The 25,311-nt window shown below is 40.9% G+C and overlaps 1 protein-coding gene across 2 annotated transcripts in view; it reads right to left on the bottom strand.

Moving 5' to 3' along the window:
• gab2 (GRB2 associated binding protein 2) overlaps window positions 1–25,311 on the bottom strand; it is a 232,045-nt gene that overhangs the window by 12,672 nt on the left and 194,062 nt on the right. For both annotated transcript variants that reach the window (XM_033022553.1, XM_033022554.1), the window contains exons 3-5: window positions 12,086–12,308; window positions 3,035–3,633; window positions 606–700 (exon numbers count right to left, since the gene is read on the bottom strand). In XM_033022553.1, the coding sequence (XP_032878444.1) occupies window positions 606–700; window positions 3,035–3,633; window positions 12,086–12,308 (917 nt within the window). The remainder of the gene's footprint in view (window positions 1–605; window positions 701–3,034; window positions 3,634–12,085; window positions 12,309–25,311) is intronic.

Genomic DNA, 25,311 nt, shown 5'->3' with positions numbered 1-25,311 from the left:
GACCTGGGAACTTTGTAGCTGAGGGCAGGTAAGGCTTTGGTTTAATGTTCAACTAAAAAAAAGGCACCTCTCTCAGTGCTGTTCATGAAATGCCATATATTACATTCAGCCATGATGGACAATCGGCAATCACAGACACCTTTCTTCCTTCTTCCCCCCACCATGGTCCATTATAACAAGTGTTTATTGCAATCATTGGTTCAGAATGGAGTGGTTATAAACTGAAGTATAAACTTAAAAAAAAGTTATTTGAGCTATTCAAACTATTTTTAGAAAGCAGAGAATTCTACATTCCATAAATATAAAATTAATTAAGGGCAGATAGGGCAATAATTGTGACTTATTACACTCTTATAACTCATTTGCATCTGACTCCAACAAGGCTTGATCATTTTCCTTTGACTGTGCAAATGCAGATCTGAGAAGTTGCTGCAGGGTTCACTGAGCAAGGATGGAGGCTGATGATAATTCAACCACAAAAATCTGGTTTGCAAGACAAGCGATACATCAGAATACAGAATACATGATAATATTCACTAAAGAGTCAGAGGTTCAGGACAGCAATGAGCATACTGGGCTGTAAAAATATAATTGTGCATTCCTACCAAGTAAGAACTGAATCCATCATTAACGGACTCCATGGAGCGGCCTTCAGTTTTTGCGGTGAGACGGGGATAATCATACGTTTCACACGAAGAAGCTGATAATGCGGAAAAATTAGTTAAAATTGCTTTTAATATATAGTCTATATATCAGCATTGAAATGGGATTATATTAGTACTCAGCTGAAATGGTGTTTCATATAAAATACATTTAATGGCGAGTCTTCTGACCTTATGTTTTCCGAAGGTCCTTCACTTGCAGCAGTGCAACATTGGAAATCCACGTGCAAACAAAATCCTTCGTAGTGCCTGCCTAAACCATTTATGCTTGTTATTGGTGGCCACAAATAAAACAATCACCATATTCTAAATCATAAACTTAAATGTGAAACAGGATTTCTGACAGCCATAATTTTGTAAATTTGAAGGTAATTAATTAACAACAGAACTTTTGTTTTTTTGCATTTCAGTCTTTTGAATTTTAAGGGGCTTTTCTGAAAAGACAAAGTATATTTGAAGGAGGGGATTTCCTTCAAATATACTTTTGTCCTTCCTGCTTTAAGTATGAACGTACTGATTTTAATTCACTACTAGCAAACTAATTTAAAAGACTGATATGCAAAAAAACAAAAGTTGTGTTGCTAATTGCCTTCAAATTTACAAAATCATGACTGAGAAATCCTGTTTCATATTTAAGTTTATGATTTAGAATATGGTGCCAGCTTTATTCTTGCCCACCAGTAACAAGCATAAATAACCTGTTCTTACTGTCTTTCTAGTGATTTTCCACTCACCCCCACTTCCCAGCATAATTCTGCAGTGACACCACCACCAACCATCATCACCAGCAGTGCATTCCAAGCACTCGCCACCCTATGTGTAAAACAGTTGCGGCTCATAGCCCCTTTAAACTTTGCACCCCCCCCCCCCCCACCTCACCTTGAAGCTATGCCCTCTAGCATTTGATTTTTCCATCCTCAGAAAAAAGTTCAGACTGTTTACCCTATCTATGGATCCCATAATTTTACAAAATCCTATCAGGTCTCCTGGCGTTCCAGAGAAACCAATCCAAGTCTGTCCAATCTCTCACTGTAGTTAATACCCTCTAACCCAGGCAACATTCTGGTAAACCTCTTGTTGCCTCTCTCTGTGTTTGTGTATTGCTTTTTTTAAATTTCATGAATGTCCTTCGTCATAATTTTTTCTGACTACACATACCAGGAGGGCATCACTTTGACCTCTTTAGAGACTGCCATGTGTGTAATCCTCACCTAACCATTAAGACTGGCATGAATAGCCAGGCAGAGATAACCTATGAAAGACACAAAAAGCTGGAGTAACTCGGCGGGTCAGATAACTCGTGTTCATTTCTTACAATACTTTTGCTTGGTGATTTCCCAAAGTCAGTGATTCAATTTTAAACCTACCTTTTCTCATTTTATGTGTCTGCACATAATGAGCTTGAGTGCTCTTCATTACTGAAACGCATGGTTTGTTAGAACCCCAGGATCAGCTGGAGTAGAGGTGTCCAGACAGAAATGTCTGAGAGTGGGCTCAACTGGGGAGATCTCGAAAGAACTGCCAACAACCGAGTGAGGTGGAGGACATTTGTTAATGGCCTATGCTCCCTAGGGAGCAAAGGGCTTAAGAAGAAGAAGAAGATGGTTTGTTAGAGTGGGATAATTTGCCGTCATTACTACATCAGCATCTACTTGTTGTGGATTTTTTAGCTTTGGATTGTAATACAGTCAGCGTCATTTCCATTATCTGTTTTCAAATCGAAGACAGAAATGGTTGGAAACACTTGATTTGTTTCCACATTGTTGACTCTTGTGCTCAATCCATAGAAAAAAATTGTCATAGAACTATGCTGCATGTAAACAGGCCCTTCAGCCCACCTTGGCAATGCCAACCAGGTTGCCTAACTGAGCTAGTCCCACTTGCCTACACCCGGCCCCTATCATTCCATACATTTCCTTTGTATATGTTCCTGTACAAGAGTTTTTTAAATGTTGTAATTGTAACCAATTCCTGTAACTGTTTCATTGTTATATTCACACCATCCTCTGTGTGGTAAAAGTTGCTCCACAAATCTCGTAAATCTTTCTCCTCACCATAAACCTCTGGCCTCCAACTTTAGATTGTCCTATCCTGTGAAAAAACACTGCAGCTATTCCCTTTATCTATCTTCAACTGTGCAGTGGCTCCAGGAATATCTTATTTCTAAATTAACTTTCTAGGATCTGAGGTTTGCTGCTTTTTATTTTGTTAAAAGACAAGTGAAAGCAGAATGATTAGGGTTGATCCAGCTAATGTAATCAAGAATAATGTTCAGAGAGATGGAATTTTGATCCAGATCCGAGTGCAGGGAGGTGATACACCTGAAGTCAGAAGTGGGAATTTGGAATGCATATTATTTCAAAATACTTTACCTCTGTGAAGTCTGTTGCTATCCACTGCAGGAACAGTGTTTCTTCTGGGGATTGTTGCTGCTGACATTGTTTGTTTGCTTTTGGCATTTCGAGAATGCTGCTTGGGGCTATTTCTTTCTGGCTTCCAGTCGACTTGTGCAGGCTTAGGTGGTCGTGGGGGAGGTGCAGAGGCCGAGTCACCAGAGCCTGTGGATAGCGTGTTGTGATTTTTGTCAAAGGTGAATGTCCTTGGAATATGGTAGATGGACAAAGGTGTGGATGGAACATCGTAAGAGTCGGTGGAAACCTCACTGAGCCGCCTGCAGAGGGTGCTGTTGGGAGTATTGAAGGTGTACACTGCTTCATCATCATTGTCTAACCCGGATGAGCCATATCTGACCACATCATCAGACCCCAGACTCCTGGGCAAGTCATAAGCCATGGTGTCTCTTTGGTCCATGTGGTGTTTTGATGGTTTTGGTAAACTATGAAAGCCATGAATTTGTCCATTAATCCCGTTGACACAGTGCGAGTAACCCCGTGGCGATTTTTGTACAGATGTCTCTCCATTCCTCTTTATGGACCCTGGCAAGGGCATAGACTGTGAAAAGCTGGCACTCCTGGACAATACAATCAGAGACAAACAACAATCAGTGCAATACTTCCTTCAGATCATCACTGCAATAATGCTTTCATTCCCGTCTCGGAATTATGTTCCCCACCTCAGCATAAATATTGCATTCAGTGACTGAACAATATACAAATATTAAAATATAAAGATGGCTGAAATGGAAAAGATGGGAAATAAACTTAAAAACAAAAGCAATCATAAATAACATACGCCACTGCTATTGTAAGACACTGACCAACTGAGGAAACAAGGCATAAGATTGATAAAATGTCATAACCTTCCAAGAAACTTTAAAACTTTTGTTAAAAGTCAATGGTCGGCAAAGGTTCCAATATCCTTGCAGATTACTTATGAAGCAAGTACTGAGCTTCAATCCATGCATCCTGAGATCCCACACCCGAGACCACCCCGATGACCGCAAAAGCTGCCAGAAGGCCAAATAATAATTTTATTTTATTAGAATCTTTACAACACTAAAACAGACGCTTTGGCCCACTATTTGGATGGCACAGGGGTTCAGCTGATAGAGCTGCTGTCTCACAGTGCCAGAGACCTGGGTTTGATCCTGACTTTGGATGCTGTCCCGAGTAGGTAGGGAGTGGATGATAAAGTGGGATAACATTGAACTGGTTTGAACGGGTGATCAATGGTAGGCTTGGCCTGTTTCCACGCATTATCTCTAAAATAAAATGTCCATGCTGACCATCAAATACCCTTCCCTGCTAATCTCACTAACCAGTGCTTGCTCCATAGCTCTCTGTGCCTTGCAATTCAAGTGCTCTCCAGACGAGTCTCTGATTCAACCACTCACTCAGAGAGTTCAAGATTCCAACCGCCCTCCGAACACCTGCCTTTCATTTTGGGTGATCGAGACGATTAAAGAGTCATTAACTTCAACAAACCTCCCTTGCATTATCTTAAACCTGTGTCCACTAGTTTTAAATATCTCCGCTATAGGGATGGAGAAGCTCTTGGGTACAGTTGATGTACATTTCATCAATAATAAAGGGAAATTAAGAAAAACAAATGCATAATGTTCTCTTACCTCCTTAATGAAGTTGGTGATCCCATTCAAATGGAAGATACCACACTACAGTCTCCAGCCTTGGCTGGTGTTAACCTACAGGCCCAGATATGAAGACTATCTGGTGCCTCAGGCAAGGACCAGCTGGAAATATGTATGGACGCAGGGGTGATCCAATGTAAAAATACAAGTTTGACCTCCAGCACATTGAGTACTTATGCAACGTAATGTGCAGGCATGGAAATACATTGACCAGCAGGAAGGTAACGGCAAAAAATAATTTCAAATTTACAACTTTTGCACCAGTGTAACTATTACAACAGTAAAGCAAATAGGCAGTGAATATTTCTTTGAATGGCACTCAAAGCTGTTCATGTAATGGGAATTTAAATCTCACACTAATCAGTATTAATATTAAAAGTAAAAGCATATTATCAAAGCTTATCTCCATAATACACCCGCTCTGAAGCCTTAATCTAATTCAGCTTGACTAATACCTGGAAATGGCAGGTTGTCTTATGAAGACTGGCCAGGTATCCACCGAAGTGAGAGTTATGGAACCGTATAAGATTCTGAAGGTTCTTGACAAATTGAATGTGGAGAAGATGTTTCCTCTTGTAGAACATCTAGAACTAGGTTCTCTGTATAAAAATCCTAGCTTGCTCTTTTTAAAACCGAGGTAAGATTGTTTTCTTTCAGAATCCAAGGGAGGATGAAGCAGAGTCATTAAAGACTTTTAAGTCAATGGTAGAAAGATTCTTGATAAGCAAGCATGGGGTAGGGGATAGGTTTCCATAGTAGGAATGTGGAGTTGGGGTTACAATCACATTAGCCATTATCTTACTGAATGGCAGGCCAGGCTTGAGAGGTCAGGTGACCTAGAACATGATACTGTACAGCACAGGAACAGATCCTTTGGCCCAGAATGTCTGCGCTGAATATGATGCCAAGTTAAACTAATCTCTGCCTGCACGTAATGCACATGCCTCCTTTCCCTGCACATCCATGTGCCTGTCTAAAAGACACTGAAATGCCACTGTCGTAACCGCCCATAGCAATGTGTTCCGGGAATCCACCACTGTCTATGTAAAAATCTTGTCTACTCTTATTTGCAAGTTCATATGTTTATGTCTGTACTATGTTAAGAGCAAGATATCTAAAGATATCCGATAGCATTAAGGAAAGTATAGAGGGCCTTTTTCCTGCTCTATCGTGAACTCTAAAACCACAATTGAGGTGACTGCCATGATTGTAATGGGAATAAAATTCATCTAACTGTCTCTTTTATTGGTCTGCCTGCTCGGGTACATTAAAAAAAATACTATGACTAAAGAGCAAAAGAGTTCTCCAGGCAAATATTTCTTCTTCAGCTAACACATCAAAACAGGTTAATTGGTCATTCGTCTCATTTACTGAGTGTGAAAATTTGCTTACTTAACTGAAACACTACACTTCAAAGTTGAACAGGTTGTTCAAAGCACGGTTAAGTGCTTTCTGGGTGCTCCGAATGTATGAAATGCACCATGTACTGGAATTTCTTGCATCATGTCATGTCTTTCGCTGATTAGGTTTATGATATTCAAATGACTTTCCTGCAATTGTCATTAGCTTAGATATATGAAAAAAATGATGAAAAAACTGCCAGGCGCAGCTATACATATTAACAGGACCATAGTGAAAGAAAATGACAGGGGTTAACTTCGGAGAAATAGAAAATAATACTAGGTAGGCAGTTAGAATTGAGAATGAAGATCAGATCACACTTGGGAGCATAGTGCATATTTCTAGATTGCCAAGGACATTTAAAACAGAATGAGAAGAAATCCTATACAAGGTGGTTTATAAAATCAAGGTTGCTTGAGCAAACTGAGCCTCCTTTTCCTGGAATTAAAAGCAGGCTAAAAGGAAACCTGATATAAATCTTTAAGATCATCGCATGCTCATATGAGACACAGTTTTCACATCGGCAAGTCTAAGGAGATAAAAATACAAGATCTTCATTTACAGATTAAAAGAGCTCACTAGAATATTATTTACACCAGAATGTGCAAGAATATGGAATTATCTTTAATTTAGCATGATTAAAAGTATGGATACTGGCTTGTTATTGTCACTGAGATACTGAGATAAAGTGAAAAGCTTTGTTTTGTGTGCTTTCCAAGCAAATTATACCACACGTGAGTGCAAATATATCATACCCAAGTAGAACAGGTTGTCCAATAAGAGAACGGAGAGTGCAGAATATGTTGTTGCTGCTGCAGCGTAAGTGCATAAAAAAAGTGTAAGGGCCATAATGAGGTAGATCGGGAGATTATCCCATATCCCTCTGAACCTGTCCTTTCCATGAACCTGTCTAAACATTTCTAAGCTCGTTCTATACACCTACCACCCTTTGTGTAAAAATGTTACCCCTCAGGTTCCTATTGAATCTTTCGCCTCCCACCTTAAACCAACGTTGTCTAGTTCTCAATTCCCCTACACTGTGCATTTACTCGAACTATTCCTCTCATGATCTTGTACACCTCTATAAGATGGCTCCCTCATCCTCCTATGCTTCAAGGAATATTGCCTACTCAACCCCCCTATAGATCAGGCCCTCGAGTCCTGGCAACATCCTTGCAAACCCGTTCCAGGTTGATACATATTTCCTATGACATGGTGATCAAAGCTGAACACAATACTCTAAACGTGGCCTCACTGTATGTCCCTAACATGACATCCCAACTTCTTTTTTTTTTTTTTTTTTAATTATTTTTATTAGAAGTACGGTAAATTACAATAATACACAACACATATATCTTAATACATTTTTTGTACCGCTTCATTTTTTTGAGCTTTAAGAAAAAGATAGACGTAAGGAAAGTAAAGAAAGTGCGCAAGAGTCGTGAAGTGCAAGAGAGTGTTGGGAAAAGAAAGCCCCTTAGAAAAGAAGTTAGAGAAGGAAGTAAAGTAAGAAAGTAGACCTTAGAAAAGAAAGAAAAAGAAAGTAGGGACAATCGCTCTATTATAACATTAAACTCCGCAGAAAGGGGACTACCAACCAAGTCTGTTTTTGTTGTTTTACCTCCCATTGCCAGGTCATGATACCATTTATTTATCTATTTATTTTTAAAATTACTATTGCACCTCATGCTTGTAATAGGTCCATAAACGTAGACCACGTCTTTTGGAATTGGTCTGCTTTACCTGCTAAGAGGAATCTCATCTCTTCCAGATGTAATGTTTCAAACATATTTGATGTCCACATTTTTATTGTTGGTGTGGGCGCATTTTTCCAGAATTTAAGTATGTGCTTTTTTCCCATTATTAGCCCGTAATTGAATAAATTCTTCTGATACACGTTTAATTCAGGGATACCTTCCGATATTCCAAAAATGATCCATTCTGGTTTTGGTACCAGTTTTATTTTAATTAATTTTGAAAAAATATCAAATATTCTATACCAGAATTTTTGGATTTTTGTACAAAAAACAAAAGAATGCGCTATGGTAGTTTCTTCACACAGACATTTATCACAGATTAGTGAAACATTAGGAAAGATTTTATTTAATTTAGTTTTTGAATAATATAGTCTATGTAATGTTTTGAATTGGATAAGTGTATGTCGTACGTTGATCGAGCATTTATGCACCTGTAGTAAATGATTATCCCAGCTCTCTTTTGAAATTTTTATAGCTAATTCTTGTTCCCAGTCTCTTCTAATTCCATCTGTTGTGGGTATTTCTATGTTTAAAATTATATTATATAAGTCCGATATTAGATTAGCTGATTCCGCCTTTGTCTTCATTGCTTCATCCAGTAAGTCGGAAGGCATATTATGATAGTCTTTTGTGTATTTTTTCAGATAATCACGAATTTGAAGATATTTAAAATATTGGTTATTTTTCAAATTATATTTCAGTTGTAGTTGTTGAAATGATAGTAATTTTCCCAATTCATACAGATCTTCGAGCATTTTGATTCCCATTCTTTCCCATTGTATAAATGATTTGTCTATGATTGATGGTTTAAACGATGGGTTATTGACTATTGGTATTGAGAGAGATAGGTTTCTTAATTTTAGATTCTGTTTTATTTGTTTCCATGTTCTAATTGTGCTATGTATAATTGGGTTTTTATTATAATTTTTATTATTCAAATTTATTGGTGAGAGGATAATCGCTCCTATATTACTCGGGGAGCAGTCCCCTTTTTCCATTACAAACCAGTCCGCCTGCTGGGCAGAATTGTCCAGCAGGTGAATCATATTTTTAATATTTACTGCCCAATTATAATACATAAAGTTAGGGAGCGCTAGACCCCCCAACTCTTTTCGTTTATTAAGGTGTGTTCTTTGTATTCTATGGGATTTATAATCCCATATAAAATTTGTAATGTCTGAGTCCAATTTTTTGAAAAACTTTTTTGGGAGATATATAGGTATTGATTGAAATAGGCATAGAATTTGTGGTAAGAAAATCATTTTTATAGCGTTTATTCTGCCTATTAAGGACATCGGAAGTGTTTTCCAGAATTTAATCAAATTATTTAATTTCTTAAGTAAGGGATTATAATTGGCTTTAAACATATCCTGGTAATTTCTAGTAATTTCAATTCCCAAATATTTGAATTTTTCTGTAGCTATTTTAAAGGGGAATTTCCTGAGGTGTGTTGAGTCTTTTGGTTTTATCGACATAATTTCACTTTTGTTCCAATTTATTCTATATCCTGAGAAGGATCCAAAGTCCTCAATTAAATTTAATATGTTCGGTATACTAATTTGTGGTTTTGTGATGTACAGTAGTACATCATCGGCATATAGGGATATTTTGTTATTTGAATATTTTGTATTATAACCGTAAATATCCAGGTGTGTTCTTATTTTTTCAGCAAGGGGTTCAATTACCAAAGCAAATAACAGCGGAGATAATGAACAACCTTGTCTATTGCCCATGACATCCCAACTTCTATACTCAATTTCCTTTCCATCTGGATTCCACTGACATCTTGCAACACCCTCTACCCCTCCCACTCACTTTCACCCACTTCTCCGATGCCAGCTGTTTGCTCTTCCCTGGAGCAAGGCTGCCCACTGTTAACCGATACTCTCCCTCTTCTGGGCTGTCGCTAATTTCTAATCAATGAAATGTTCACTACTTTAAGATGACATAAAAACCGGCATAGGATTTGAAAAAAAAGGATGCAGATTATCCCTGAAGAAGATTTTTTTCACCCTTAGCATCCTTTGACAAATTTACCTACATTCATCAAAGGATGCCAAGGGTGGAAAATGTCTGTATTGATAAGTTCACCAACGTCCAAAAATTCAATCCACTAAATGCACATAGAACAGTACAGCACAGGAATAGGCCCTTTGGCCCACAATGTTAAACTAATCTCCTCTGTCTGCATTTGATCCATATCCCTCTATTCCCTGCATTTACATGTGCCTCCCCAAGAACCTCTTAAAGACCACTATTGTATCGGCTTCTAAAACCACCCCTGGCAGCACATTACAGACACACACCACTGTGTAAAATAATTTGCACAGCACATCTCCTTTAAACTTTATCCCTCTCACATTTGTCAAATATGCAGTTTTCTGATCAGGAATCAAAAGTGCTACTGTGGCGCCAAGGCTTGATTCACTTAAGACCTCATTCACGTCCTCCTTTGACTCCAGGTGCAGATTGCCACTTTGGTCCCATCTAGCAAACCACTTGACTGCTGGCTGAGTCTACCATGAAGCAAGACTTGAAACCCTGCGCAGAAGTGCATCAACAGTGGGGCTGTGATAAAGGCCTGCCCCAAGAATTTCCGGTATTAGCCTCTTACCATTTCAACCCTGCTCTCAAGGGCTTTCAATATATCTCAATGTCTGGAAATTAAAAAAAATCCAAATGTTATTGTAAAAGAAATAAAAGATTTTAAAAAATGCTAAATTTCAAATAATATTTGGCCCACAATGTTTGTGCCGAACATGATGCCAAGTTAAAATGCTCTCATCTGCCTTACATGATCCATCTGCCCTACATGATCCATCTGCCCTACATGATCCATATTCCCTTGCATTTCCATGTGCTTTCTAAAAACCTCTTAAACGTTGTGATCGTATCTGCCTCCACCACCACCCCTGGCAATGCGTTCCAGGCCCACACCACTCTCTGTGTAAAAAACTTGCTCCGCACATCTCCATTAAACTATCCCCCTCTCACCTTATAGCTGTGCTCTCTAGTGTTGGACACTTCGACCCTAGGAAAATTGGTCTGACCCTCCACCCTATCTGTGCCTCTCATAATTTTATATACTTCTATCAAGCCTCCCCTCAACCTCCGATGTTCCAGAGAAAACAATCCAAGTTTATCCAACCTAGCCTTGGAGCTGAGACCCTATAATCCAGACTTTTGAATGATAAGCACAATAGGAAAGACAAATTAAAAACACATCAATCATATTTTCCTTGCCTATTTTCCTTGTTGTCCTACAGTCTAATTGAAGTGAATGAGCTGCAGAATCTGGGCCAGGTTACACCAGTCACAGGATCCCAGAACAGATCCCTCAGTTTAAATGTTGAGGATTCTTGCCAAACCTTTGGACCAGCACTGCACTGCATATTGAGTCCAGCAGTGAACTTGCTGCTAGAGCTTTGCCGGTTAATTTGCAAGTTCTGCATTGTACCGAACTCTGCAGCCACTGGCATTAGTGTTGTAAACGCCAGCAGCTCTGTGCAGCAATCTGAGACAATGTGATGTGTGGAATATACTTGCAGTGATGGCATCTCACCATTAGAGGCCACCAATAAACTATTGAAAGAAAACAACCCCTCCACTGGTAACTTTCTCAGTAGACCAAAATAATCCTTAACATTGATGCTTTCCGTCAAATAGCAGCTATTTGACCCTACACGAATGTTGACTACCATCACATCTGAATCCATAAGCGTAGAGATAAGAATGCTCAAGCAGTATATGCAAAAACTGCATTTTGCTGACACTATTACTTACCTCCTCCACAAATTATTTTGTCAGACTCACTTCATTCAACAAAAGACAGGGATGTACATAGACACAAAATGCTGGGGTAACTCAGCGGGTCAGGCAGCATCTCTGGAGACAAGGAATAAAGTTTTGGGTCGAGACCTTTCTTCAGCAGAGCCTTTGGTGTACCCCAGCATCTGCAGTTCCTTCCAGCATAGGGATGCAAATCTTCTCATTAATCGTTCTAAACATCCACTGTAAGTTAATGTTGGTGAGCTCAGGCCCAAACCATTTATTCTAATTCAATGCAGTGTAAAACATGCTTGCTCTGCTTATTATCTATCCAGACACCAGGAAGTACTGAGAGCCATTTTTAATGCTTTTATATTGGATTGCTATTTTGTAGATCTAAATAGAGAGTTTGTTATTATTATTTTCTGTATTCAACCAATGATTCATACCTAGTATTTTCAATCTTCTTGCTCATACATTGATGGAGAAAGAGGTAGTCCTGTGGTGCGCTCGATGAAAGAACAGACTGAAGCTGGATTGGGTTTTCAAATGTGAACACTGATGGTTGACTGGTGTGTGAAGAGCTCTGGCTTCCATGTTCTCCAATGAGTCCTAAGTTAGCAATGGATGAACGAGAAGCATGTGATCCAACTGCTGCATTTCTGGCATCATCTGTATGGAACAAAGATACATAATTTTATGACAGGATTTCTTTCCAACTCAAAACTAAAATTACACAAATTAGAAATTAATAGAAAAGTCCAAATCAGTATTGAAACAAATCTGTATAACAAAATGCCAATTAAACCTCAATTTATAGATCACTTGTTTAACAATAAGATGACAGAATATACTTGGCATCTATATCCATAATTTTTAGAAAGGTATAATTATCTTTGACAACAAATTCCAGTTGTAAACAAGGCCTTTTAGAAGCATGCCAGCAACATTCTCTAATCTGTGCAAATGATCAGTTTCCTGATCCAGATATATATCTATATATATAGATATATATATCTATATATATAGATATATATATCTATATATAGATATATATCTATATATAGACTATAGGTGCAGTAAAATAATAAACTTTGGAGCTACTAGCCACAAAAGGTTGGACAAATTAGGCTGTAACATTTTCAGTCTATCAGATGTCAGTTTGCTCATTGCTATTTGTAAGGTGTCCTTGAGACTCTTGAAAGGCGCCCATAAATAAAATGTATTATTATTATTATTATTCCTTTCCCAGCTTCATTGCCGTAATCCAGGAGTTGACACCCTGTGCACATTCCCTGCATACTAATCCTATTGTAACCGTGCAAGTATTTGAGTAAATAGTAAGTAGCACAAACAGTGCATCTGAGCAACAATAGATTTCAAGATTTTGTGCACGGCATCATCCACTCTCTTCAGTGCTAGTGCACAGTGACTGCAATGTGTATCAGGTAGTGAACTAGCTACTTGACCAGACTACTTCAACAGCAATTCAGAAACCCATGACCTCCAAGAACGACAGAGAGTTACTCCAGCACCTTGTGTCTCTTTTTGTAAAACAGCATCTGCAGTTCCTAGCATCTCCAAATTCATCTCTTCTTTATTCCCTAATAAATGTAGGAGAACCTTCATCAGAAGATATGACGCCCATATCTCAAACATGCGTTTTAAAAAGAGGAAAATAGCCCAACAAAAGGATCCAGAGTTTGTGCAGATTGGGCAAACCACGCCTTTGGTGAGATGTAAATGAAAATAAAATTGAATTCAATAGACTGGGTGGAAGGAGCCTGTCATGATTACTGAATCCAGGAGATAACAGGGAATACAAGTCGTGGCGATATTGATGGGAGAAACAACGCATTATTTAAAAAAAATAAAAAATACAAAGAATTGCATCAATTGCTTACGGTTGATCCAGAATGTTCTAATTTTGCAAAAAAATCCTTTAAATTGATACATGGAACAGATATGTCAAAGAGGTTGCCCTGCCATCCTTGAATACAACTTGATCAGTTTTTTCTAGCTGCATCTTTTGCGATAATTGAGGTTAGAGTTACTGAAGACTGCACATTAGTCACTGAATCTGAAATTCAATAAAAGCCTCCATTCCCCAGAGGAAGAGTGAGTCATCAATGTTTAAAACAACCATGTATTGATTTCCCTAAAGAAGTTACCACGTCACTGTCCTTTCTGACCCAGACAGCTGAAAGCACCCATTCAAGACAACAGAAACCTATTTATTACATTTAGCTGGTCCGTGATGCTCACTGACTACAAACAAAAATGAAAAAGAAATGTGGAAAATCTCAGGCATTACCCAATTTCTTAGATTTAGCCAGTCGCCATGATCTGGGATTTGATTTGAATAACCAGTTAAGCACATGCATATCAGCAATGTATTATCTTAATAACCAGGACTGTATGCCATGTGCTGCAACTACCGTAATTAAAATGCACAGTTTGTAGAGATGTTCATTCATCAGAAACATTTTCAGCGTTCTGGGCTTCAGATCCCAATTTATATTTGGTAGTTATTTCTCCTCTACATAAATCAAATAATGCTCATCTTCAACAATAAAGCTCCAATGTGCTTTCTAATTGCCGACACTATTGTTTCACAGTCACTGGGAAATAAGTGAATTATACTGCTGAATGATATGTGAATGATACAGTCTCACTCTGTACAAGTGTAATATTGTTTTCAAATATATGACCCCTTGTGACCAATTTTGATTTAGGCATGACATATTTTGAATGGAAGTGCAAGCCACCATCTATATATTAGCAGGTTTCAGTATTAGTTAAGTTTAGTTTAAAGATGCAGCATGTAAACAGGCCCTTTGATTCTCTGTTGTTCCACATTCACATCAACTCCCTACACACTATGGGGCATTTTTTCCTGAGAGGCCAATTAACCTACAATTAAACCGAAACAACTTTGGGATGTGGGAGGAAACCAGAGCACTAGAGGAAACCCACGCAGTTAAGGGGAGAATGTTCAAACCCCACAGAGACAGCACCCGAGGTCAGGATCGAACCCGGGTCTCTGGCATTGTGCGGCAGCAACTCTACCACTGCACCACTTAGAGAAATATCGAATCATACACTGCTAATTATTTTACAAATATCAAGCGATATACATCAATTGTTATCACCATAGAAAGCATTTTATCAGGATGCATCACAGCATGGTTTGGAAATAGTTCCATCCAAGACAGCAAGAAATTGCAGTGAATCGTGGATGCAGCCCAGACCATCACACAAACCAACCTCCCTTCCATTGACTCAATTTATACCTTATACCTTATGCTGCCTTGGCACCCTGCATACTACCCTGTAAATGGCTCAATTGTAATCATGCATTGTCTTTCTGCTGACTAGGTAGCACACAACAAAAGCTTTTCAGTGTGACTTGGTGCATTGCAATTATTATTTTAAAAGGTTTAACATAATTTGTACATGGACCTGAATAATTTGATTCTCAATTAATTTAAACTTTTGTTCCATAAACATCTATAATTATATAAAGACATATAATAAACATTTTAAATTGAATTCAATAATATCATTGCATGTGCAGTTCTAATCCCTGCTTTTTACATGCATGTCTTAATTTTAATTAACATTTCTCATTATGTGCCTTTCCCCAAAGACATTAGCAGAACAATACAATCTCCAGTTCATCACAGGATTCATATAATTATATTCACCAACTATATTAGCCTAGATTTTCTGACTGGGATTCCCCAATCTGCAAGTGCAAATTGGATAACTCCCATCAGAAAAATAGCCAGAAACCAATATTAAAAAATCTGCCCACTTTATGTCACAGCCAATTTTCGAAAGACAAGGAGAACATTCACTGGAAGAGTTTGCTTTTAAACAGATGGGAGATTGGTTCAAATATAAATTTGATAGTTGGGACTTTCTACACAGCATCTCCTGATGTTCTGGTAAAAGTAAGCTTATTTATAAATCATGCCCTTATGAACCTGCGGCTTGATGAGGTTAGTATGTGTAACTTCATGAAGACATTAGATCGTTTTTACTCATTCCTTAACCATTTTTTTCCATTTTTCCTTTCCAGTTGGCACATGGCTTCTGAACCCTTATAAATTGTTATTTTTTTCCCTTGCCCTCCCTATTACTGCAATTAATTTCCTAAGTTAATTAATTGTCTTGCTCTTGCTTGTTTGGAAATGGATGGACAATTAAAAAATACAAGCCCAAAGAAGCTGTAAAACCAATGCCCCAAATTTGCTGATACATGTGGACGGAGGCGAGCAGCTTTCCTATGGCAGCGAGTTGGTATGTGTGAGGATCAAGAGCCAACATATGCTGGTTGACCACATCCACCAAGGTACCACTGGACATCCTTACAACTCCACTGGAAAGTGGACATCTCGGGTTCATCAGAGAACAAAATAATGCAAGGTGTCTTAAATGTAATTTGACAATATGGGCCCACATTTATCACACGTGTAAACACTGCTCTAACTTCTAGACCTCAGAATATTGTGATCCAAGACATGATAGAGCAAGCACTGCTCTATCTATTACAAATTTCTGTCCTACTCATGGGAAATTAGCACAGTTCGATAAGAGACAATAACTGGAGTGACACTTTAAATAATGTCTTGATGGTGAAAACACACAATGAATGTTTGTGGGAAGTAGAGTCAGAGATTGATACAGCATGGAAACAGGCCAATGTCCCAGCCTGTCATGTCCCATCTACACCAGTCCCACCTGCCTGTGTTTTGCCCATATCCCTGACTCTTACATAGAAACATAGAAAATAGGTACAGGAGTAGGCCATTCGGCCCTTCGAGCCTGCACCGCCATTCAATATGATCATGGCTGATCATTCATGCTGTTAGGCGCTTCCCCCCCCCTGGTGAATGCTATGTACTAACTTCTCTGTTTCTATCCCAAGTACAGGCCTCGTGGCTGTGAGTCTGGAATCGAGGGGTTAAAGGCTCCTGTACCCGATTGGCCCAGCTGCGTCAGGTGACGGGTGACTCATCTGGAGTATAAAGACCAGAGCTTCCCAGAATCCCTCTCTTCGTCGTGGACTCTGACTGAAGCAGTCTGTTGGTGGGGGCCGAGGCAGCCTGACCACATGGCATAGAACTTTGTGTATTTTCACCATTCCTTGTTGATAGATATTGTATTGGGACGGATAAGGGCTGACCTTAGAGTTTACATGTATTTTGGTTTCAGGGTTGTATCTCTTTGGGCAAGTTTTGGAATCTCCGGTTCGACGGCCCATGGTGTGGTTGGCTGGAGCATTGTTAAATTGTTTGTCGGTTTATCCATATCCCTGACTGGGTTGTTTATATCAGGTTTGAGTTTTGTGTTCAAATGAATTATTAAAACTGTTTTTGAACCTGAACCTGGTTTTTGACTTGTGTTACGTGGCTCTGAAGTACTTGCATTCGGGAGTCGTAACAAAATGGGGGCTCGTCCGGAGTTTTGAGGACCCTAGACGTTTTTAGGGGGTATTTTTGGTAGGCTTCTGGACTGAGGAAGTCTGTGTGTTGAGAGGGAATTTTTTCTTCCCTGTTTGTGGTAGCATTAAGGCCCAAGTTTTAGCTGGTGGTTTGGTGCTACATTAGAAAATGGAATTTAAGGTGAAAGAATTTGTTGAGGCTCCTAGTCGGGAGTTGTTTGATAGATGTACGAAAGAGAATTTGATTTTGCTGGCTGAGAACTATGCCGTGACTATTGACAAGCATTCAAAGAAACACTCCATTAAATCGGAGTTGTGGGCTGCGTTGGTGGAGGCTGGGGTTTTGCCTGGTGGTACAGACAGTCCCCCACCTTCTGTTCAGCCTGGTCAGAACATGGAGGCCATTATTAAACTGAAGGAGATGGAGCTTGAGTCACAGAGAATTGCCTCTTTGTTAAAAGAGAAAGAGCTCATGCATGCTCTTGAAATGAAACGGCTTGAGCTTGAGGAGGAAACCAAAAGGGCTGAATTTCGGCTGCGGGCAAAAGAAATAGATAATTCCCGGGTTTCTTCTAGGGAACGGGAGTTTGATATGAGCAAGAACATCCGCCTGGTTCCCCCATTTCGTGAGGAGGATGTGGACAAGTATTTCACAGTGTTTGAACGGGTGGCTTTGTCCTTGAAGTGGCCTAGGGACGTGTGGACCTTGCTATTGCAGTGTGTCTTTGTGGGTAAAGCACGGGAGGTGTACTCGTCTTTATCTGTTGAAAGCGGTCTGGACTATGAGTGTGTGAAGTCTACAGTACTAAGGGCTTATGAATTAGTTCCAGAGGCGTACCGGCAGAAGTTCCGGCGCTTTAGGAAGTTTGATAGTCAGACTTATGTGGAGTTTGCTAGGGAGAAGGAGGCACTTTTTGACAGGTGGTGCGCTTCTCAAGGAGTGAAGGATTTTGAGCTACTGCGGGCCTTGATAATTATGGAAGACTTTAAGAACTGTCTCCCTGAGAGGGTTACTACTTACCTTAATGAGCAGAAGGTGAATGAGGTGTCTAAGGCTGCAGTGTTGGCAGATGAGTATGTATTGACTCATAAATCTGATTTTGTTGGGCGATCCTATAGTATTGGTGCACGGCCGGTTGATCGTGGTGGTGTCGCCGGTGCCAGTGTCAAAGCTGTTTCTGTGCCTGCAAAATGCAGCACGTTGATACAGGGGGAGGTCCGAGCTGATAAGGTTGACGGAAATGTAAGGACTGATGAAGGTCCTGTGTGCTACTATTGTAGAAGGAGAGGGCACATGTTAAAGTCGTGTCCCGTTTTGAAGCAGAAAAATGCAAAGCCTGTGGCTTTGGTGGGTGCACAGAAGGCACCTGTCGTACCTGAGGTGCCTGAGTCTGATGAGTGTAGGAATTATTCTGCGTTCATCATGAATGGTTTTGTTTCTCTAGAGGATGGGGGTGATAGAGTTCCAGTATCCATCTTGCGTGATACTGGTGCTACTCAGTCCTTTATATTGGATGATGTACTGCCGTTTTCTGGGGAATCATCGGTTGGGTCAAGTGTCCCAGTGGTAGGATTCGGGATGGATGACATGTTAGTGCCTTTGCATACCGTGCGTCTCGAGTCCGAGTTGGTTTCAGGCCGGGTAACTGTTGGGTTACGGCCGTGTTTTCCCTTTGAGGGAGTTTCTGTGATTTTGGGGAATGACTTGGCAGGAGGTAGAGTTTTAGTCACTCCTGAGGTGACGGCTGTTCCGATGGTGCAGAGTCCCGATAAATTGGCTATGCAGTATCCAAAGGTCTTCGCAGCTTGTGCTGTCACGAGGGCTATGGCTAAGAGCCAGGCGAAGTTTGAGGATGTGGTGGACCTGAGTGAGAGCATTTTTGGGGATCAGGATGATAGATCCTGTGTTGTGAAGGGGGTTTCTCCATCTCAAGATGGGATAGAGTCTGGAAATGTGCCGGTGTCACTGTCACGTGACCGGCTGGTTGAGGAGCAAAAGAGTGATCCAGGTTTATCTGATCTGTGCGACTGCGCAGTGCCTGAGGGGGATATGGATTCCACAGCAAAGTGGTCTCCCTTGGATATATCTGGGCATGATGATTGGAGCGTGGTTGATCAGATTGTGATGCCTCGTCGGTATAGGGACGAGATACTCTGTTTGGCTCATGATGGTCCTCTGGGTGGACATTTGGGGGTCAATAAGACGTATGACCGCATCTTACGGAATTTTTTTTGGCCAGGGTTGAAAAAGGACGTGAAACAGCACTGCAGGTGTTGTCACATTTGCCAGGTGGCAGGAAAGCCGAACCAATCGATTGTTCCTGCACCTTTATATCCAATCCCTGTGGTCGGTGAGCCGTTTGAGCGGATTCTAGTTGATTGTGTGGGCCCTCTACCTCGGACAAGGGGGGGCAACAGGTTTTTATTAACAATTATGTGTGCGACTACCCGCTTTCCGGAGGTGGTCCCTTTGCGTAGAATTACTGCCCCTGCAATTGTTAAGTCTCTCACTAAGTTTTTTTCGTTGTTCGGTTTGCCCAAGGTTGTGCAAAGTGACCAAGGTACCAACTTCATGTCGAAGGTTTTTGGTCATGTAATGAAGTTGTTAGATATTAAGCATTGTTACTACAGTGCGTATCATCCTGAGAGCCAGGGAGCTCTCGAGAGGTTTCACCAGACTTTGAAATCTATGTTGAGGACTTACTGCCTGGAGTTTGAAAAAGACTGGGATGAGGGGGTTCATCTAGTTATGTTTGCGGTGCGTGAGGTCGTGCAGGAGTCTTTAGGGTTCAGTCCTGCTGACCTGGTGTTCGCGCATACTGTACGTGGTCCGTTGAGGGTCCTGAAGGAGAAATGGTTGCAGGAGGATACAAAACGAAGTATTTTAGACCACGTCTGTACTTTTCGCTCTAGACTGAGGAGGGCATGCGAACTGGCAATGGGTAATCTTGCCTCTGCTCAGTCTAGGATGAAGGACTGGTTCAACAGGAAGGCTTCTAGTAGGAATTTTTCTCCAGGTGACAAGGTCCTGGTGTTGTTGCCTATTCCTGGTTCCAGTCTGCAGGCTCGGTATAGCGGTCCCTATCAGGTGGTTAAGAAGGTTGGTGAGAGGGATTACGTTATTGGTACCCCTGATCGGAGGCGTAAGACTCAGCTCTGTCATGTTAACATGATGAAACAGTACCATGAGCAGGAGCCTGTGGAGGTTGATGGGTCGGAGCTATGTCCTTCTAAGCCTGTTTTGGCTGCAGTGGTGCTGCCCCCTGACACGGGTGGTGATGTGGAGGAGGCACGGTTGTCTGTGGCAGTGACGCAGGGAAAGCTGTGTAACTCTGAGGCTTTGGAGACGCTTCCCTTGCGGTTGGCTCATTTGACTGGAAGTCAGCGGGGTGACCTGCTTGCTTTGGTGAAGTCAAATGTGTCACTGTTCTCGGATGTGCCTTCTCAGACGTCTGTGCTGCAGCATGACATTGACGTGGCCGGTGCTACGCCAATTAAACAGCATCCGTATCGGGTCAACCCTGACAAGCGTAATCGTCTAAGAAGTCAGGTTGACTATATGCGGCGGCATGGCATTGCTGAACCTAGTTGTAGCCCGTGGAGTTCTCCGTGTCTACTGGCGACGAAGGCAAATGGGGAGGACAGGTTTTGCACGGACTATCGGAAATTAAATGGTGTAACTAAGCCGGATTGCTATCCTCTTCCACGGATGGAGGATTGCGTGGATCGTGTGGGAAGTGCATCTTTTGTGTCTAAGTTGGACTTGTTAAAAGGCTATTGGCAAGTCCCTTTGACTAGGCGGGCGAGGGAGATCTCTGCGTTTGTTACGCCTGATGACTTTCTTCAGTACACGGTAATGGCATTTGGGATGCGCAATGCGCCGGCAACCTTCCAACGGTTGGTGAACATTGTATTGTCTGGTTTATCCTTCTGTGAGGCATATCTTGATGATTTGGTTGTGTGCTCCAGGTCGTGGATCGAACACATCGGTCATCTGAAGGAGGTATTTCATCGTCTAGCGGAGGCAAACCTAACGATCAATCTGGGGAAGTGTGAATTTGGCCAGGCCACGGTAACGTATCTGGGTAAAGTAGTGGGCCGGGGTCAGGTTCGCACTCTCAAGGAAAAGGTGGGGCATATCGTCGCATTTCCTGCTCCAACCTCTAGGACTGAACTCCGTAGGTATCTGGCTATGGTTGGGTACTATAGAGGATTCTGTCCAAACTTCTCTGCGGTGGCTGCCCCTTTGACGGATTTGCTGAGTCCGAAGGTAGCTTTTGTGTGGTCCGCAGAGTGTCAACAAGCCTTTGATCAGACCAAAAGTCTTCTGGTGCGCGCACCTGTGCTTGCGGCACCTGATTTTGAGCGTCCATTTAAGCTGGCAGTAGATGCTAGTGATCGTGGGGTTGGTGGAGTTCTTCTACAGGATGATCCAGATGGGGTGGAGCATCCAGTTTCGTACTTCTCTAAGAAGTTTAATCGTCATCAGAAGTGGTACTCCACCATTGAGAAAGAAACCCTTGCGGTTGTAATGTCTCTGACTCATTTCGAGGTTTATGTTGGCTCCTCGAATGTCCCTGTCATTGTACTCACGGATCATAATCCTTTGGTATTCTTGCAGAATATGCGGAATAAGAACCGGCGGTTAATGAGCTGGAGTTTGCAGCTGCAAGATTACAACTTGGAGATCAGACATATTCGTGGCAAAGATAATGTATTGGCTGATGCATTGTCGCGCCAGTGATGTCTGCTACAGAATAGTTGCTGAAATTTGGTGGTGTTTTTTTTGTTCATTTTCAGAAACTTATTCAGTATCTTTGGGTGGGGGTGTTAGGCGCTTCCCCCCCCCTGGTGAATGCTATGTACTAACTTCTCTGTTTCTATCCCAAGTACAGGCCTCGTGGCTGTGAGTCTGGAATCGAGGGGTTAAAGGCTCCTGTACCCGATTGGCCCAGCTGCGTCAGGTGACGGGTGACTCATCTGGAGTATAAAGACCAGAGCTTCCCAGAATCCCTCTCTTCGTCGTGGACTCTGACTGAAGCAGTCTGTTGGTGGGGGCCGAGGCAGCCTGACCACATGGCATAGAACTTTGTGTATTTTCACCATTCCTTGTTGATAGATATTGTATTGGGACGGATAAGGGCTGACCTTAGAGTTTACATGTATTTTGGTTTCAGGGTTGTATCTCTTTGGGCAAGTTTTGGAATCTCCGGTTCGACGGCCCATGGTGTGGTTGGCTGGAGCATTGTTAAATTGTTTGTCGGTTTATCCATATCCCTGACTGGGTTGTTTATATCAGGTTTGAGTTTTGTGTTCAAATGAATTATTAAAACTGTTTTTGAACCTGAACCTGGTTTTTGACTTGTGTTACGTGGCTCTGAAGTACTTGCATTCGGGAGTCGTAACAATGCCTTTACAGTGCCCTCCATAATGTTTGTGACCTATCATTTATTTATTTGCCTCTGTACTCCACAATTTGAGATTTGTAATAGAAAAAAAATCACATGTGGTTAAAGTGCACATTGTCAGATTTTAATAAAGGCCATTTTTATAATAATAATAATAATAATAATAATAAACTTTATTACGGACTCAAGGTCCAGACAAGGGGCAACATTACATTAAAAATGCATTGCATATCAAATATCATAAATACATATAAAATCATGGTATATCACTTATAAAAACATCATAATTTATATATTTTTTTAAAACCACAATACTTAAGTTAAAAATCCAGATTAAAAGATGATCAATGTCCTACAACAAGACAACGATACCAGTGTCTCCACAGCTGGGATTCGTAGCGTGTAGTGCTAACCCTTATGTTTGACAAGGCCACAATAAGCACATTTTTAGAGTCATTTATCCTGCAAATGAATTTATATATGTGGTGTCTTAGGATAGCTTCTAAAGTACTGACTCCTGCAGCCATAAACATATTACTGGCACTGCACCATCTAGGTTGCCTTAGCAGTGTTCTCATGGCATCGTTATATGCCACCTTTAGTCTCTGCATACTTGTCTTTAAATAGTTCAACCACATGTGCGCAGTGTAGAGTGGTGTGCAGTATGCTCTAAATAGCGACATCTTCACCACATCTGCACACGCACCAAATTTACGCAAGAGGATATTCGCCTGTACATACAGTTGCCTATAAATATCCTCATCATCTGTCATTTGTTCTGTAATAATATGCCCTAGATATTTTATCTTATTACAGACACTAAGATTGTTGTCAGACAATTTAAAATCAGGATATTTTAGTTAACCTGTTGCATTATACATTTTGGTTTCACCATGTTGAAATTACAGCAGTGTTTACACACAGTCCCCCCATTTCAGGGCACCGTAATGTTTGGGACATAGCAGTGCCATGCCAATGAAAGTAGTCATGTTTAGTATTTTGTTGCATATCTTTTGCATGCAATGACTGCTTGAAGTCTGCGATTCATGGACCACCTGTTGCTGGGTGTCTTCTCTGGTGAAGCTCTGCCAGGCCTGTATTGCAGCCATCTTTAGCTAATGCTTGTTTTGGGGACTAGTCTCCTTCAGTTTTCTCTTCAGCATATAAAAGGCATGCTCAATTGGGTTCAGATTGACGGTCAATCAAGAATTGACTATTTCTTAGCTTTGAAAAACTCCTTTGTTGCTTTAGCAGTCTGTTTGGGATCATTGTCTTGCTGTAGAATGAACCGCCGGCCAATGAGTTTTGAGGCATTTGTTTGAACTTGAGCAGATAGGATGTGTCTATACACATCAGAATTCATTATGCTACTACCATCAGCAGTTGTATCATCAATGAAAATAAGTGAGCCAGTACCTTCAGCAGCCATACATGCCCAGGCCATAATACCCCCACCACCGTGTTTCACAGATGAGGTGGTATGCTTTGGATCTTGGGCAGTTCCTTCTCTCCTCCATAATTTGCTCTTTCCATATCTCTGATATAAGTTAATCTTCGTCTCATCTGCCCACAAGACCTTTTTTATAGAACTGTGGTTGCTCTTTTAAGTACTTCTTGGCAAACTGTAACCTGGCCATCCTATTTTTGCAGCTAACCAGTGGTTTGCATCTTGCAGTGTAGCCTCTGTATTTCTGTTCATGAAGTCTTCAGCGGACAGTGGTCATTGACAAATCCACACCTGACTCCTGAAGAGTGTTTCCGAACTGTCGAACAGGTGTTTGGGAGTTTTTCTTTATTATAGAGAGAATTCTTCTGTCATTAGCTGTGGAGGTCTTCCTTGGCCTGCCAGTCCCTTTGTGATTAGTAAGCTCACCAGTGCTCTCTTTCTTCTTAATGACTTATCAACAGTTGATTTTGGTAATCCTAAGGTTTGGCTGATGTCTCTAACAGTTTTATTCGTGTTTCTCAGTCTCATAATGGCTACTTTGACTTTCATTGGCACAGCTTTGGTCCTCATGTTGATAAACAGCAATAAAAGTCTCCAAAGGTGATGGAAAGACTGGGGGAAAGACTAGGTGCTGAGAGCTCTCATATACCCGCACTAAGGAGGCAATTAAACACACCTGAGCAATTACAAACGCCCATGAAGCCATGTGTCCCAAACAATATGGTGCCCTGAAATGGGGGGACTATGTATACTGCTGTAATTTCAACATGGCGAAACCAAAATGTATAAAAATAGTCTTTAATAAAATTTGACAATGTGCACTTTTTCTATTACAAATCTCAAATTGTTCAGTACAGAGGCAAATAAATAAATGATTGGTCTTTGTCCCAAACATTATGGAGGGCACTGTATATGCACAGTGGCGCAGTGGATGGCGCAGAGTTGCTGCCTTACAGCCCTTGCAGCGCTGGAGACCGGTGTTGATCCCGACTATTGGTGCTGTTTGTACGGAGTTTGTACGTTCTCCCCATGACCACGTTAGTTTTCTCAGATTTCTTCGTCCTCCCACACTCCAAAGACGTACAGGTATTTAGGTAAATTGATATATGTGTAAAATAGTCCCTACTGTGTGTAGGATAGTGCTAATGTGCAGGGAGCTATGGACCTGAACCTCAATATCCCTCAGGACATTAAGGCTCTTAAGCACCTTGCCATCAACCATGTACCTTTTGGAAGGTGTATTGCAGGTACACTATTACCATTGGTTCTTCTTTTTCTCTACCGTTCAATCAGATGAGATTTTCATTCTGTGCAATAAAAATGGGTGCCTGACTTTCTTTCAGCAAAAAACTGAATACTAATTCATGACTA

This window comes from Amblyraja radiata, chromosome 6 (assembly GCF_010909765.2).
Source record: "Amblyraja radiata isolate CabotCenter1 chromosome 6, sAmbRad1.1.pri, whole genome shotgun sequence".
Lineage (NCBI taxonomy): Eukaryota > Metazoa > Chordata > Chondrichthyes > Rajiformes > Rajidae > Amblyraja > Amblyraja radiata.
This window is presented reverse-complemented; position numbering and strand designations above follow the sequence as displayed.